The 15,232-nt window shown below is 40.6% G+C and overlaps 1 protein-coding gene across 1 annotated transcript; it reads left to right on the top strand.

Annotated features, from left to right (window-relative positions):
• Window positions 1-819: 819 nt before the first annotated feature.
• F3 (coagulation factor III, tissue factor) lies at window positions 820-6,512 on the top strand. Its single transcript, XM_041421802.1, has 6 exons — window positions 820-904; window positions 1,802-1,916; window positions 3,961-4,145; window positions 4,541-4,722; window positions 4,834-4,993; window positions 6,080-6,512. Exons 1-6 carry the CDS (start codon window positions 838-840, stop codon window positions 6,226-6,228), a joined length of 858 nt encoding a protein of 285 aa, XP_041277736.1. The 5' UTR covers window positions 820-837; the 3' UTR covers window positions 6,229-6,512.
• The last annotated feature ends 8,720 nt before the right edge of the window (window positions 6,513-15,232 follow it).

Here is a 15,232-nt window from a genome sequence, read left to right as displayed (position 1 = left end):
CGACCGCCGCGCACAGCCCAGGAGCTGAGCCTCAGCAAAGGCCGAGATTCGGAACGCCTTCTGTCAGAAATTCCCTGCTCCTCTGAAAATGGCATACCTTTCCAATGCAACCTCACAGGAAAAGGGTAAACAGCCCCCGGTTTAGAGGAGAGATGAGGTACTAAGCCCTGAACACCTGAAACTTACTTTCTGTCTGGTGTGACCGATGAGCCTTGCCAGGGTCTGCTACGCACGGTGTGAGGGGACAGAGGATGTGATCTAGCTGAGCAGTTGTGTCCAGTGTCCTGCGTGCTGAGGGAAGGACTCACATATTTAGCCCTTCAGAATGTACGGGATCAAAGTTAATTGACCCAATATCCCTTCTGCATGACCAGCTGCCCCACAGAGCAGCCGCTTCCGAGCTTGGGTGCCCCTCGCCAGCCAGCTAAAGGTTTGCAGAGGATGAAGCTGGCTATCCAGTGGTGTCCAATTTCACCAGTATTCCAAGAGGAGAAGGGAGGGGTGGTACAAGGGCCTCATGACACCAAACAGGCAGAGGGACACGGACCGCAGGTATGCCCAGGTGTGCCCTCAGGTCCAGCTCGGCCCGCGCCGAGGGATGCGGTGGCGGGGCTGGAGCCCGCGGGACACGTCCGTCCCTCAGCGCCCCTCCCCTCCTTTTCCTCGAAGATCCCCCGCTGTGCTTGCTCAACCCGGCGGTACCGAGCGCTTCCGCCGCGCTCCGTCCCCTCGCCCCCGCTGGGCGGCCCCGGGCGAGGCCTCGGTTCCGCCTCTGCGCTGCCCCGCTCCATATATGCCGGCGCGGCCGGCCTCCGCAGCTCCCTCACGGCGTCCAGGATGCTGCGTGCCGCCGCCCCGCCACAGGCGCTGCTGCTCAGCGCGCTGCTGTGCCACCTGGCCGCCGGTGAGTGACTGCCCGCGGGACGGGGCGGGATGGGAGGGATGGCGCCGGGGATCGGTCCCTCGCAGCCCCAGGCAGGGGTGTCCCTCAGGGAATCCGAGGAGAGCCGTCCCGCTCCGGCGGGCAGGGGACAGAGACGCTCCGGACCGACCCCGCAGCAGCGCTCCGCCGCCCGGCCGCCGAGGGCTGGTCGCCGCTGCGGGTTCCTCACTGCTGGGAGCGGGGACGGCCTCGGGGGTGGGAAGTTGCAGTGAAGTCGCAAGATTTCCTCCCCTTGTTCCCAGCTCCGAAGTTGTCGAGGGGTTTCCAGAGGTTACAGGGTTGCGAGGGTTTTTCCCCTCCGGCTTCGTCCTAGGCATTTCCCCGAAGCGGCTGTGGCTGGCCAGAAATGTGTTTGAGGGGGACACGAACTCATCCCGGGGTGGCCTCTCGCAGATAATGTGGGTGTGTAGGGTAACCACTGATTTTTAAAGAGACTTTATCTTTCCAAAATGTGTAAATGGGAATCCAGGAGCTAACGCTTTCTGCAGCAGATACAGCTAGAGATGGTTTTGAGCTATGCCTCATTTGTTCAGTGCTTGAACGTTCTCGTGCATGTTCAAGCTTTTGTATCTTCTGCATAGGTCTTGGATAAATGAAGCATTAAACAGAACTCCAAATTAACTAATCAATTTCAGAGTTACAAGACAGAAAATACTTTTCTTCTCATTCTTCACTTTTGCCAGGACACATTCCTTTAGTAAGATGAGCAGTCCTTTCCTAAGGGCAGGACCGAGCCTTTTTCTCCAAGAAAACGTTTCCAAGTTGCAATTAATGGCAACTGCTTAATTTAAGTCAACAATGACTGCAGGGAAACAGAAATTATAACACGACTGATGACTCTCTTTTCTGTATTTAAAGGCTATGAAGAACTACCAACAGCAGTCAACATAACTTGGTCTTCAATCAATTTTAAAACTATACTACAGTGGCAACCAAAACCATCAGGCTACTTCTATACTGTAGAAATACATGGGTAAGTAGATAACACCATGATATGTTCATTAACAGCAATTTAAGAAAATGAAAAGAAAATGAAAAGAACATGTTTGAATATTTCTGAAAGTAAATGTAACAGGATTTAGGAAAACTGCCAGCCCAGGTGTTAATACTTATTAGTGTCCAACTATAAAAATATCTGGTTTAGACTTCTGGTTTTGCCCACTTCAGAACTGGAAAGATGAGCTTTAGATCAGTATTTTAGTTATGGGTTTCGGTGCTGCTTGAGAGAGCCAGTCAGGATACTTTGAAGGAGTTGATACTCAACCTTACGTACCATGTATTAGACAGAATGTCACCTTTTAAGGTCTTTCAAGGTGTCTGGACTTGTGTCTTCAGTCTTAGGAGGTGCCTAATAACTGAGTCTGCATTTTATTCAAATTGGTGAATCACAGTAATTAATAATTTTGTCTTGCTGGGTAATACTAAAAATTACCTTTGTTCATCTACCTCTGTCAAGATACCATGTTTTATGTAAGCTGTAAAATATTGTGAACATAAAACGTAGCCAGCTTATGTGAAGTGCCTAATGCCTCTTTCAGAACTGCACAAAACTTTCCATGAAGTTCAGTAATGAATCTGTGCTGGTTTTAGCTCCCATTTTAATACACAGAGCATTATTAAACATGCCCTAAAGGGAAAACATGTCATCAAACTTCCTACATACTAATGAAAAAGTGGTACTGTAGTCTCTGCTGTCTCTAAAAGTGGTATAAAAATGAGTGTTCTGTCATGACTAACAAGTGAAATACCAGTGTAATGGCTTAGTGTTCTTTTTCATTCTTTAGGTGTGATTAGATTAATGGACTTAAAAGCACACACTTAGCAGAACAAATTTTATTAAATTTTTGAATGTGGGGTTTTTTTCCAGAATTTTGCTTGCAAAAACCTAAAATCTGTTTGCCCAAGATTCGGTATAGAATCAGGTGTAGTTCTGCAGAAGAGGCATCTCTTTTAACTGAAGTTGCTGTTATGGAGGAAGTGGGATTAAATGTTCGCTTTCTTGTGTATGTATAGGTACAGAGTACATTTGTTTCATCAAAAAGGTCAAACCTCTATCCCTTTCCAGTGTATTTCTTGTGGCACTGTCCCTCACTGATCTGTGACAAAAGAAATCTGATGAAGTGAGAAGGGAGTTCAGCTGACTCTAAAAAATGAAATTTGATCTACTTTGAGAAAAAAACACTTTGTTAATATTCAAACAGTCACCATTCACTCTTCCTGCTGAGATCACACAATTTTTGTTCTCCTTAATTCACCAGGAAAAAGAGGGAAAAGAACTGAAAGAATAATATCTAATCTGTTTTTTTCGTTCCTTCTTGTGAGGAAGTAAAATGAGAAATTAATATTTTTCACAGTCATCATTGCTCTTTCGCAAATAAGTGGACCTGCTTGCTATCATTCAAAAATCAAGAGAAGTGCATGGTTCATGCTTTTTGTCAATGTTTTAAAATTGTAATTCTGCATTAAAATTTGCTGCTACTGTCTGGTTCTTAGTGGCTTCTGCATAGACCCAAAACCAAATTACATCTACATGGAAACATTAATGTCACATTAAAAAATGAGTGTCAATAGAGCTTCCTATAACAACTGATATTTCTTAAGGCAATAGTTTTCAAATGCATCAAGGATAACACCTTCAAAGTGATTTATCCATCTTATATTTCTTTAAAATACGTTCTGTAACTGCAGAAAAATGCAAAATCAGAACTAGTTATGGTTTCTATTCAATTCATGTAGAAGATTGATTTTTGAAATTCATATATGTGTCCCATAGCACATTTCTCTAATTAATATCGATCATACTTGATTTACTTAATTTTGCTTTGAATTGTGAAATACAGCAATACAGGATAATGGCTTTTGAGGTTTTCTCTTCTCCTTTTAGCCTGCAAGGCTGTTCTACAGGATAAGGGAAATCTATACAGTTTGAGGGGGAAAATGTTTTTTAACATATCTAAATACATAATACATGTATGTCTGGTTCAAAAGTGTTGACACTTCTTTCTTGCTCTTTTCAGACAGACATCTGACGTGAAGAGAAAATGCATACTGACATCAGAAACGGAGTGTGATGTTACTGATGTGCTCAGGAATGTAAAGGAGACCTATACAGCACACATACTGTCTGTAAAGCCTGCGGAGATGGATAACTTTGAAGAGCCACCTTTTGCAGTCTCTGAAAAATTTACACCTTATAGCCAGAGTAAGTAGGATTGCCAATTAAATATTACTATAAATTTATTTTCAAGATTACTTCTGTTGATTTAAATAAGGTTTAGATTGAACTTAAAGGGTTTTTTCTGTAGATTCTTACAGTAACCCTGCTGTTATCAGAAAACAAGATATTCAGGCATAAAGCTTTCCCTGTTGTAGGGGAGGGTGAAAGACTTTAGTTGCCATTTTCTTTCTCACTGCACTGAGTAGACCATTTAGTTAATATGTACTAGGTGAGGGTACTTGTTTACAATCTAGGCCTTCACTGGTTTTGTAAACTTGTAATATATTTGAGAAAGGAAGGTAATGGAGGGCAGAAGGAAGAAGAGCACGTCATATATAAATGGTAATGTCTGGTTTTTAATTCTAAAAATCTTTGTTTAGCTGTTATTGGAAAACCAGAGATAAAGGATTATTCACAAAAAGGTTCCAAACTGAACGTTGTGTTCAAAGATCCACTTACACCATACATATTTCCTAATGGAAGCTTTCTGAGTATTCAAGACATTTTCCAGCATGACCTGGAATACAAACTCTCTTACTGGAAAGATCAAAGTTCTGGAAAGGTAAGGTCTAAATCTAGTTTTTGTTCTGTAATTATTGTTACATTCTGTATAGTTACACAATTTCTGTGCTATCTTCAGAATTGACACTTGAAATATTTTTTTCCTTTGCAGAAAGATGCAACAACAAAAAGCCATAATTTTGAAGTAAGCATTGACAGTGGAAAGAACTATTGCTTCTATGTCCAGGGAATCATTCCCTCTCGCAGAGAAAATCGTAGTGGCCAAGAAAGCATGGTGCTCTGTACCAGTGTAGGAAAAAATATCTTAGATGGTAAGTATCACGTTTGTCGTTCAATCTTCAATATTCTGACAAAAAACCCACATTAAATTCTGGTGCCTGCAGTGAAATAAACTAAGTTAGAATACACAGTTGGAACATAGAAATTCATGGGTAGAACTCTCTTTAAGTAAGAGTCCACCATCTTTAATTAGTTGGAGCTGGTTTTAGGGTTTTGCCCAACTGTTTTGGTTAAAATGTCTGAGTTGATGACTGGTGTCTAAGGTTCCAGATGTCATCACCAGCCTTCAGCTTCATTTTTATTTCCAGTTGTTTTCCTTGGATCCTTCCGAGGATGGCAGGTGCCATAGTAAGTGCTTGAAAGATTAGCTGTAAAACATAGAAGTGCTGGAAACCTGCATATCCATTTACTTGTAGCATGAGCTGACCTTTAGTTATGCCAAAAGCAGATAATGAGAATAAGACTTCCTTTCCTGTTCCGAGGTCAGAGGTTGGCAGATAGACTTCTTTAGTGGTGAATAAGTTAGCAAGTGTAGGCGAATCAGCCAGCCATATCAGACTAACCATTTGGATAACACTTTCTTCAATACACAGTCGTCAATATTACTTAAATAATATCACATTGCTGTACTGTATCTTTCTTCTCCCCGAGTAAGAATATTTGAACTCTAGAAAAACTCTTCTAAAATGGCAAATGAACTCAAATTAGCTTCCTTATCCAGAGAATTTACCACAAAAGTGATAAAATGCAATTCCATTAAAATTTAAATAGAAAAATCTTCTCTGGGAGTTTTCTAGCTTGTAACCTAGAATAGATTTTCACTTGGACAGAAATAATGTACAGGCAGAGGGAATGGTTTGACTTATTCTTATGGTGTTAGCATGTACTTTAATGCACTAACTAAACTAGATTAAAACCTAGAGTGAACCAGGCAGAATAAAACTTTACTTCAGTTCAACAAATTAATGTTAAAATGTATTCAGTTCACGCTGAAGTGGTGACTCCACTTCTGTGAGATTAACATATAGAAAGCACTTTTTCATTCAGTGAAAGAGTTTGTAGCACTGTGACATTGTGGGTTCTGATAACTGAATCTTGGAATTTTTTTTCTCCTACAGAATATGGAACAGAAGTCTTTATCATCTTAGCAGTGATAGCAGTAGCAGTCATCACTCTTGCCATTGTCCTTCCAGTGGTTCTGTGTAAACGCAAGAAAGCGAAGAAAGCAAGAGCTGTGAGAGAAAAGGAGCTGCTTAATGGTGTCTAAGGAAAAAGTATTGCAGACACTAGTGGCAGAGCCAAAGCAGAAAAAACCCCAACAACAAAACTGGGTAATTGAGTGGAGCCTTAGGCTCTCTGAAACAGGAATTCTGAAGCCCAAACTTTTATGTGGATTAAAAAATCCACTAGACAGTACAGACGAAAAATCCAGATATCAGGAAACCCTGTGTCATTAGTGGCCAGAGGCTGGAAGAGCATTGTGGTGATCTGTTACAATCATAGAATTATAGAATGGCTGAGTTGGAAGTGACCCATCAGGATCATCGACTCCAAGTTTACATCCAGGGCTGCCCCGTGCCAGGTGCCGAGCCCAGCACTTTCCCTGGTAGAACTTCCCATGGCTGGGGATTGCTCGTCTCTCAGTTGCCAAGGTCTCTTTGCAGACAGATTTTTCCTAGACTGTTCCCAAGCCCCTTCTATTGTCCTGTTAAACAGGATTCTGAACTAGAGGTACTTTTAACTTGATCAGTACGGCCTTATTGAGCCAGAAGATATACGGTACTTGTGAGGGGAGAAAACACTACTTTTGAAAAATAGGTGTCCTTTACCTAACTAAAAGGAATATTTTTCTGTTTCTATGAAACAAACCCTGTATTTATCTGCCTTTTAACAATATTAACTGGTGAAATAATCTGTTAGTTCAGATGTGACAAAATTGCTACTATTATTTTTGCACTTCTTGGATAAAATGAACTTGGTCTGTTTATCTTTGGATGCTGACAAAGGTAAACAAACTGAAACTACTGCACTGGCAGCTTGTAAGAAACACTATTGAAGCAGGTACCTGCTCTTTATCTGGAAAGTATATCCAGTTACACTACACCTAGAGTTATATAGACAGAGGAGTCTGATAGTTCCAACTAAGTGTTAGAACAAATACTTTGCAGTCTTTGAGTCAGTAATAACTCACTTCAGCAAGCACTGAATAGGTAGCAGTTTACTGCATTTTGAACATCATTTTTAATTAACAGTTGAATAATGGTTTCTGTGGTGTAGATTCAAATCATCTTGGTGATGGGATTTGGAGATACCTGTTGCTTTGACTTTTAGTATTTATTTTATAAATGAGAATTAATTTTTATACTGGTGTTATTTGTATTTATGATGGTAATTTATACTTTTCTAGTGAAATAAAGGTGACTGGAAACATTAAGTCTTTTTTTCCTTTTCAAAACAATGTGCAGTATTCATTCCAGAACTAAATTAAATATACATTTAGGAAACTTATTTGGGACAGCAGTGTAGGCAAGCTGCCACAATCAAACAAATGTATAAAGCAGACTACCAGGGCACCTGCAAGGATAAAACTAGAAGCCACAGTTCACAGACTGGAGGTTTTGAAGAGTCCTGAGTCACATTTCTGCTGTGAATTCACATTAGAATTAGTCAGGGTTTGCATTCACAGCTTCTCCTTCCATTCCCACAGTGCTGCCTCTACTAGTGCTACTGATGTTCATTCAAGGCCTTATGGGGCCTGCCCCAGAGATGAGAAGTGCTAATGATGGTGATCAGCATACACAAACACAAAAACTCAAGAGAACAGAAAAAAATCACCCTGTAGTTGGAACTAACTGGCTGTGGATCTCAACACTTTATACATGCCTTAAAAAAAATACCCATTGTCTTCATGAGAAGGAAATACCTTACAAAATTAATATTCCAATCTAACAATTTGTACAGAATTGTATTTTTATTTTTCATCCCTGCTGTGCTATAGCTACCATCTGTGTATAGGTTAAAACTCCTGGGAATGTGTAAGTGTGGTTTATGGGGGGATTTCTTGGGTCTTTAATTCCTCTTTTTACAGAGGGACGAAAAACACCAGAATCCTCCCCCAAAAACCCTGTTTTCGTGTTGAGCAATGAATGCTTAATGCATTTTCTGCTGATGCATAAGCCTTGTATGGAGAAGGAATCTTACAACAGCAATCAAAAACATGAGAGCTCGTGGGAGTCAATTTAAAAACATTCCAAAGTTGTCATCATTACTTCCCTTCCCTGAAGCACTCTGCATCCTCAGCTTCATTCAGTGCCAGACTCAGAAAAAGGAAGAGCTAATAGGAAAAGGAAAGCCTGTAATTACAGCATAGCATTTATTAAATTAGACCATGCAGTTGCTTGTCATAAACTACACAGAATGATGCTATAAATCATACTTCATTACTTAAAGAGATTCTGGGTTTGTTCTGAATATGGGAGGAGGGAAGGAGGGGAGAAGAGACACCCACAGAAATGCAAACAAGTGCCTTAAATGGCAAAAGAGAGACCCCTGACTGCACAAGTTCTGGAAGCCTGAAGCACTTCTGTTTCCTAGCTGCAGTATGTTATCATCCAACAATGCTGAGTAACCAGAGTCACGGGGCTCACAGATCCTATTTCAAAGAGGGCGTTTTCTGTTTGTGGAGACAGTTGAGAAAAGGGCTTCTTAATTGCAAACTTCTGTTAAATTCTATTCCTTGGGCTGAACCCAGGCAAAATGATTTATGCAGAGAGTTTCTCAGATATTGGGTTGGGCAGAAGTTGTTATACCAATAAAGGTGTTGTCACTGGGAAGAAAGACTAGGCCCACACATGTGGCCACTTCAGCCCTGTATGGATTTAAGATGAAGCCAGACACACAGAGAATGCAGATGAGAAAGGGAAGGCTTTTCTATGCATCTAAGTTCCCTGACTCCTCTTCTAAGCAGGTTTCTGAAAGCAAGCATGTTCCTATTGATGCTCCCTATTCCCCTGTTCCACTTAGCTCCATCATCTGAAAAAGGTATCTGACTATTTCAAGAGGATAAATACATTTGCATAGTTCCCTCACACAGTATTTGTGTCCTCTCCTTGTACAAGTGGATGTGTAACACTGCACGCTAACAAGCCTGCTTTAAAATCACATTCTTCTTCACACAAGCAAATAAAGGCTGATGCTGTTCTACTACTTTTCTGTCAGCCCTAACAGCAACACAGACAAAATTACTGCCATTACTTAAAATGAACAACTGTAGAGGACTTCATAAATGTATGATGAATATGGCAGAAAACAGCTTAGCTATTTCTAGCAGACTCAGCTTTCCAGTGTGAGAAGGCTGCTGCTGAGAGGCATGTAATGATAAGAACATGATTATGAGCTTAACTTGGATCACTAGTTATGTGGCAACTCAGGACAAAGAGTTTTCTGCATGAAGTGAGAATAAACAGCTGTGATAGATTACCCTGCCGGTTCAGTTTTGCAAAGCTGGTTATTTTGCAGGTTACTAGTGATTGCCACAGTTTCAGAACCTTGTAATACACATTATCAGACCCTAGAGACAACTGAATAATCTAATTACACAGAATTTATCCACACACAACTAACCATGCTTTCTATAGTATATGTTTGTCCTGGTGTGCATGTTTGAGAATGACAGGAAAAGAACAACCTGCTGGACAGGACAGAAGCAGGAACTGGTCAGCTGGAAATCTTTCCACAACCCTTAGGTGTGGTGTTACTCACCACGGCATATGCTCACTGACAGACTACGCCCAGTCTGTCCCTTACAAAGACAAACTGCCACAAAGAGCTGCCCTTCCCTTATTTGATGGTGTGTGCCCTCCAGGGCTCTACAGCAGAACTTTTAGCAAAGCTCAGGACATAAAGATGCACTGCAGATCTCTTCCTTACAACATATAATGAGAAACCTTCCCACCATGAGATCCTTCTGCTTCTTCTGACACAGGCTCTCATTCAACCCACGGAGCCTCTTGCAGCATTCCCCCAAAAGGACCCAGAAAGAACATCTTTCCCTGTAACTCCTCATCTTCTAACTGTAGCTGAATTAGCCAAGTTCACAGCAAGATTTCCCTCCAGGGGTGGTTTCTTCCAGAAAAATCTGCCAGTTCCTGGTTATAATTGTGCAGCCACCTTGACTGCCTCCAGGGTTTCAGAGCCAGGCTGTCCCAGATGCCCAATTGCAGAGGTTGTGCCTGTTTCTCATCTTGTCAAAAGTGACATTTGTGTCACTGGCTCCTGTAAGAAGCTTGAAATGCTTTTGCTCCTGACTTCCCCAGGCTCCTTTGTCGATGTTTCGCTTCCTCTCCTCCATCCCCTACTCATTCCCATTACATATTTTTCATGAGAGATGAACCTACTGCCTTATTTCTTCAGACAGGTAGGTAGGATTGGATTGGGTATGGATTGGGTAGGATTGGATTGTGTATGGATTTATTCAGATTATATTTAATCAAAATATAATCTGAATAAAACCATATTCCTTAATCACAATCAAAAACATATTAATAGCATGGAAGCATTATTTTTTTACCTTCTACAGATCCCCTTGGTCAGTATTATTGAGAGAGTAAGTTTCAGAACATTCACTAGCATTGCTCCAAGTACCTTACAACACCTAATTAAAGTGTCATTTTTTTTGTGTCTTGTTTAAAACAGCAATGAAGTTATTCACATGAACTTAAAGAATCTTTACAGTTCCAGCATTTTCTTCTACTTTTATTTTCAAGTTTTCTACATTATTACTTTAAGAAATATTTAAGTAGCAAAGTACTGACATTGTTAAATTCCAAAAAATAGTTCATTAAAAGAGACTTAATTAAACTCACCTTCCTTTCAACAGAGAAATATTTTCCCAGTGAGATCACACGGTAATTCTTAAATTAGTTATTCAGTAATTACACGACTCAATTAAACAGCTAGTGTACTAGAAGAGCTAGAGTGACAAGTGAGATTTTAAAACCTACCCCAATAGGAAGCACTCATTATTCCAGGGTAAAATATGGGGTTTAGTTGATTTTTTTTTTTTTTTTAAGAGTGCATCCTTGATTAGCAAAAAAAATTTTCCCTCTGTGGCCTTCATACTTTACCATCCATTCACCGCAAATACGTACATCTCCACAGAGATAATACTCAGCTGATTTCCCAGCTTCCCACTTGATTCTTACACGATCACTTGCTCCCAGAGAGCACGGACGGTGCCACCACAGCCGTGTGTCAGTGCTGCAGGAGTCACTGCGGTGGGACAGTCACACCGCTCCTCCCTCCCCCCAGCCATCCATGGGAGCCATCCCTGCACGCAGCCGTAAGCCATCTGCACTGCAGGAATTCTGCAATCTGCTTCTGTGCTTCGTCAGCCTAGAAAAGGTGACACCAAGCGGTAAAAAAGGGCATAACCAGCACATTAACAATCCAAATGTTTCGAAATTACTAACACACTGAGATCCAGTTTGAATCCAGATTTCACCAAAATCTGGAGGAAAAAGGCACAAGAAATTAATTATTCTCTTTTCTAATAATGAAAAGGAACAGAGAGACTGAACAGCTCAGTAAGGTATGATATTAAGGGCAGGAACAGCTCCCTTCTCATGAACAACTCCCATGTCCTTTTCAGTGCTTCATCTCTGACAGCTTCTCCAGGAATCTTGGACTGTAACATACTGTGCTGTCCAATATTCAAACATTGCTGGACACAAGGCCCAGTCAACAATCCATCAGTACCTACCTATTGTTTGCATGTTGGTGTTGAAGCCTGCACAAAACCATACTCCCTTCTCCTGACAAACTTCTTTAGTCTCACAAACTCAGGAATAGCTCAGAATCAGATTTTCATGCAGACTGTTAAGCTTCTTACCAGACTTTCTTTCCTCAGTATCCTTCAAACAGAAAACAAGAGTCCTCTTACTGCCCTTTTAACTCTTAGAGGAATGGACTAAGTACCTTACAGAAAGAACTGTAGTCTTCTAGAAGTACTGGAAAATGTTTTACTCCTGCTGCACATTCCATAAATTGAGCTGTAGAAGCCCTGTGAATTATGCTGAAGTACAAACTATGTTTGGAACTGTGATAACATGATATTCCAGCGGCAAGGGAAAGAAGGGCACGGGTAGGAATAGCTGGAAGGCAGCTGTGCTTGAAACCAGGGCTATTTTGGGCCATATGTGCTTTGAGTTCTGCTGAGCCTGTCTTCAGAAAGCAATCCCAAAAACACCTTTTGAAAAAAATTACTTTCCATTCCACAGCCTTCTTGTGAGATGCACAAGAAGTCAAAACAGGTCCCAGCTGAGAGGCTGCTCTTCTGTACCTGTCTCTCAAGCAACTCCCTACAGAACAACCTGGAGACAACAAAATACATGGTGCCTGCAGGAAGTACTATCTGTCAGACACAACCTTACTAAGGTTCCAACACAACTATTTTCATCATTGAAAAAAATGGAAAGGTTTTTTTCTCAATCTAGTTAGTATTGGTGGGCTGAGATTTGACCTTGGCCCTTAATTCCCTACTATAATCCAAAAAGTCTTTGCACACGGTTCCTGCTCTTCAGGGAAGTCTTGTTGCAATATATAATATTGCATCCAAGTTTTAAGAAGCGTCCAGCACACATGCTTTGCTTTTTAACCATTATTTTTCCCCAACACGTTAACCCCGCTATAGATACTTCATCTTTTAGTGTGTTACCATCAGTTGCTTGTGACACAGCTGTGTTTAGCTGCTGCTTTTGTGCCAACACATTCCTGCACTAAAATACTACAATTAAGTAAATTAATAAATATTAGCTTATCTTGGGGAGCACCTTTACACTTGTTATGATTCACAGTGATTAAAAGTAGTCAATTGTTTTTTAGGACCTACTTGCACTAAACCACTCAGGATAAGGAGATTAAGGGTATATTTGGTCACATAAAATGCCTCTTCAATTGCACACATGGATTGTCTTTCAAAGCAGCCTCCCCCAAACTTTCAATAATCAACCTCAAAAAATTAGCTTTGATTTGGTCCAAACTCTTAAAGTCACTTTAGTGGAGAAAATTTGCTTAGTCACGTAGGTGGAGTTCCCCATTTCTACCCAAGTAAACCAGTCTCAGCACTTTTTTTTTTTGTCTAGACAGAATTTACATCATTTTTCCAGTTCTGTTCTATTTTGGTTCATCATGTGTAGATGCCACTTGTTTCCCAAACTGAGGGATGGGTGGAAAATGAAGGATGTTGGTTTGTGGACAAGCAGAGCAGGGAACAGGGCTGGGCATTACAACAAATGTGCTCGTTTCACCAGCAAAAGCAATTGTGTTCAATCTTTATGGTTCAGACTTGCCAAAGGTCACCAAGAGAGAGGTTTCTAAGCAGTCTAAGAGACATTGTGATTAAGCCTGGTTTATGAAAGATATTCCACGTAAGTAGAGTGTCCAGGTTTCCCTTCTCTCCAATTTTAAAATGCCAACAGAATGATTATTCCTACATTGTAGCATTCATTGCAGGATTACTGGCAAAATGTCTTCAGTTTTCCAAGTCAATCCCCAAGGAATTTACTTAGGCATATTATTCCTATTTAATCCCTGAATTTACTATATTTTCCAAATTACTCCCTTAAAACAGCTTCTGTCTGTGAAGTTCTAGGCTACTTGTCACCTGACTCTGCTTTTGAATTCAAGGAATGAAAATTATGCAGAAGTTCAAAGAAGGCTGTGAAGATAACATTTTTTCTAAAGTTTTTAACATGAAAGACAAGCTGCTTTTGTAACAACCTAACTTGGCTATATCTCTGTTTCAGGATGAACGATAGAATGGTTTGGGTTGAATAAAACCAGTTTCATCCTCTGAAGACACGTGACAGGATGGATTTCATCAGAACATATAAACAAACATAGGAACCTGTAATATGCACAGCCACTCTAAACTTCCCAGTGAAGTTTCAGGCATCATAACAAAAACCTGACTGTGTCCAGACCACTGGCAAGAGCCTTGAACCATAACATGTGAAAGGAAAACCAACCAACCTACCTCCTCCTGACACAACTGCACGTCCCTGATTAGTAAAATCAAGAAACCTCTTTCCATGCTCAGGAAAGAGACTAGCACAAACCATCTGGCTATGTACACCTAATAAAGAAGCAGAGAGATTATACATTGAAATAACTGCTTTGAACAGCAGCCTTGTGAGCAGAAATTTCAACTTGCACACTGTTGATTTTCTGGACAGATAAAAGTTGTGGTTTATTTTCTCTATAAAACCTAGGCAACCTTTTCACCCCACTATTTTTTGCAGTGGGATTTCAGATGATCATTACCATGGAAGTTTCTATGGACTTCTCATGGTACCAACAACAGTTAAATTCAAATTTTAACACTGGATTTTTAACTTCTACCTTAATGTATCTAAAAAATAAATTTATGTATTAAACATCCCTCCTTTCTTTCCTCCTCTAACTCATCAACCTAATTGAACATTTTTGATTTGTAAGACTGCATTCTTGGTTGAGACATTTTCCTTCAAAGGGAGGTCTACTCTTCAAGAATGCTTTACAATACACTTGCTGCACAACTAATTTCAGTTAAGAAAAGAAAAAAATCCATACTCGTTAGCATTAGCAAACACTGATCACTTAAAAATCAGTCAATTCAAGCATATCTTGGCTGCACTTTTACACTACTGTGTTTCAATAGCTGGTATGTCTACCACAACAAAAGAAAAAAACTGAAAATTACAAACACAATAAAGGTGGGAAAAGATTAACTTATAATCCTCAAAGATTAAGCAGCACTCACAAGAATTTATACCGATATTATGTTAATCTTATTCAGGCCCTTCTAAAATCAACAAAGTGAAAAGAGGTGGGCAGGAGACAAAGGAGAGAGGCCAGAATCACAGAATGTTCTGAGCTGAGACCCACAAGGATTGAGTCCAGCTCTTAGGTCAATGGCTCGTAGGTTATTAGCACCACGCTACAGCCAATCGAGCCAACCTCAGTGCAGACCCAAAGCAGATTAAAGCACCTATAATCCCATTGCTCTAAGAACATGTCCTCAAGACAAGAGCTCATGCACTTGGTTAAGCCTGAACCAGCTGGCATCACCTGGCTGATTCCAGGGCAAACTTCAGACAGCACTGCAGATTTTCAAAGCTGAACACAAAGACAATTGGCTCATTGAGCAACTCGGCATTTGTTGCATATGCATTTACTGTATTATTACAGAATTCCTAATCACATCATTAAGAAATATGAAAAGCCTAGATCTA

The sequence above is a fragment of the Onychostruthus taczanowskii genome, unplaced genomic scaffold (assembly GCF_017590055.1).
Source record: "Onychostruthus taczanowskii isolate IOZ18803 unplaced genomic scaffold, ASM1759005v1 scaffold7, whole genome shotgun sequence".
Classification (NCBI taxonomy): Eukaryota; Metazoa; Chordata; class Aves; order Passeriformes; family Passeridae; genus Onychostruthus; species Onychostruthus taczanowskii.
This window is presented reverse-complemented; position numbering and strand designations above follow the sequence as displayed.

Excerpts from the sequence above, each read along its gene's own strand:
- F3 (XM_041421802.1), top strand. The coding sequence starts at position 838 with ATGCTGCGTGCCGCCGCCCCGCCACAGGCGCTGCTGCTCAGCGCGCTG. Across the intron at positions 905-1,801 it reads GCTGTGCCACCTGGCCGCCG|GCTATGAAGAACTACCAACA; the intron begins GTGAGTGACTGC and ends CTGTATTTAAAG. Across the intron at positions 4,994-6,079 it reads AGGAAAAAATATCTTAGATG|AATATGGAACAGAAGTCTTT; the intron begins GTAAGTATCACG and ends TTTCTCCTACAG.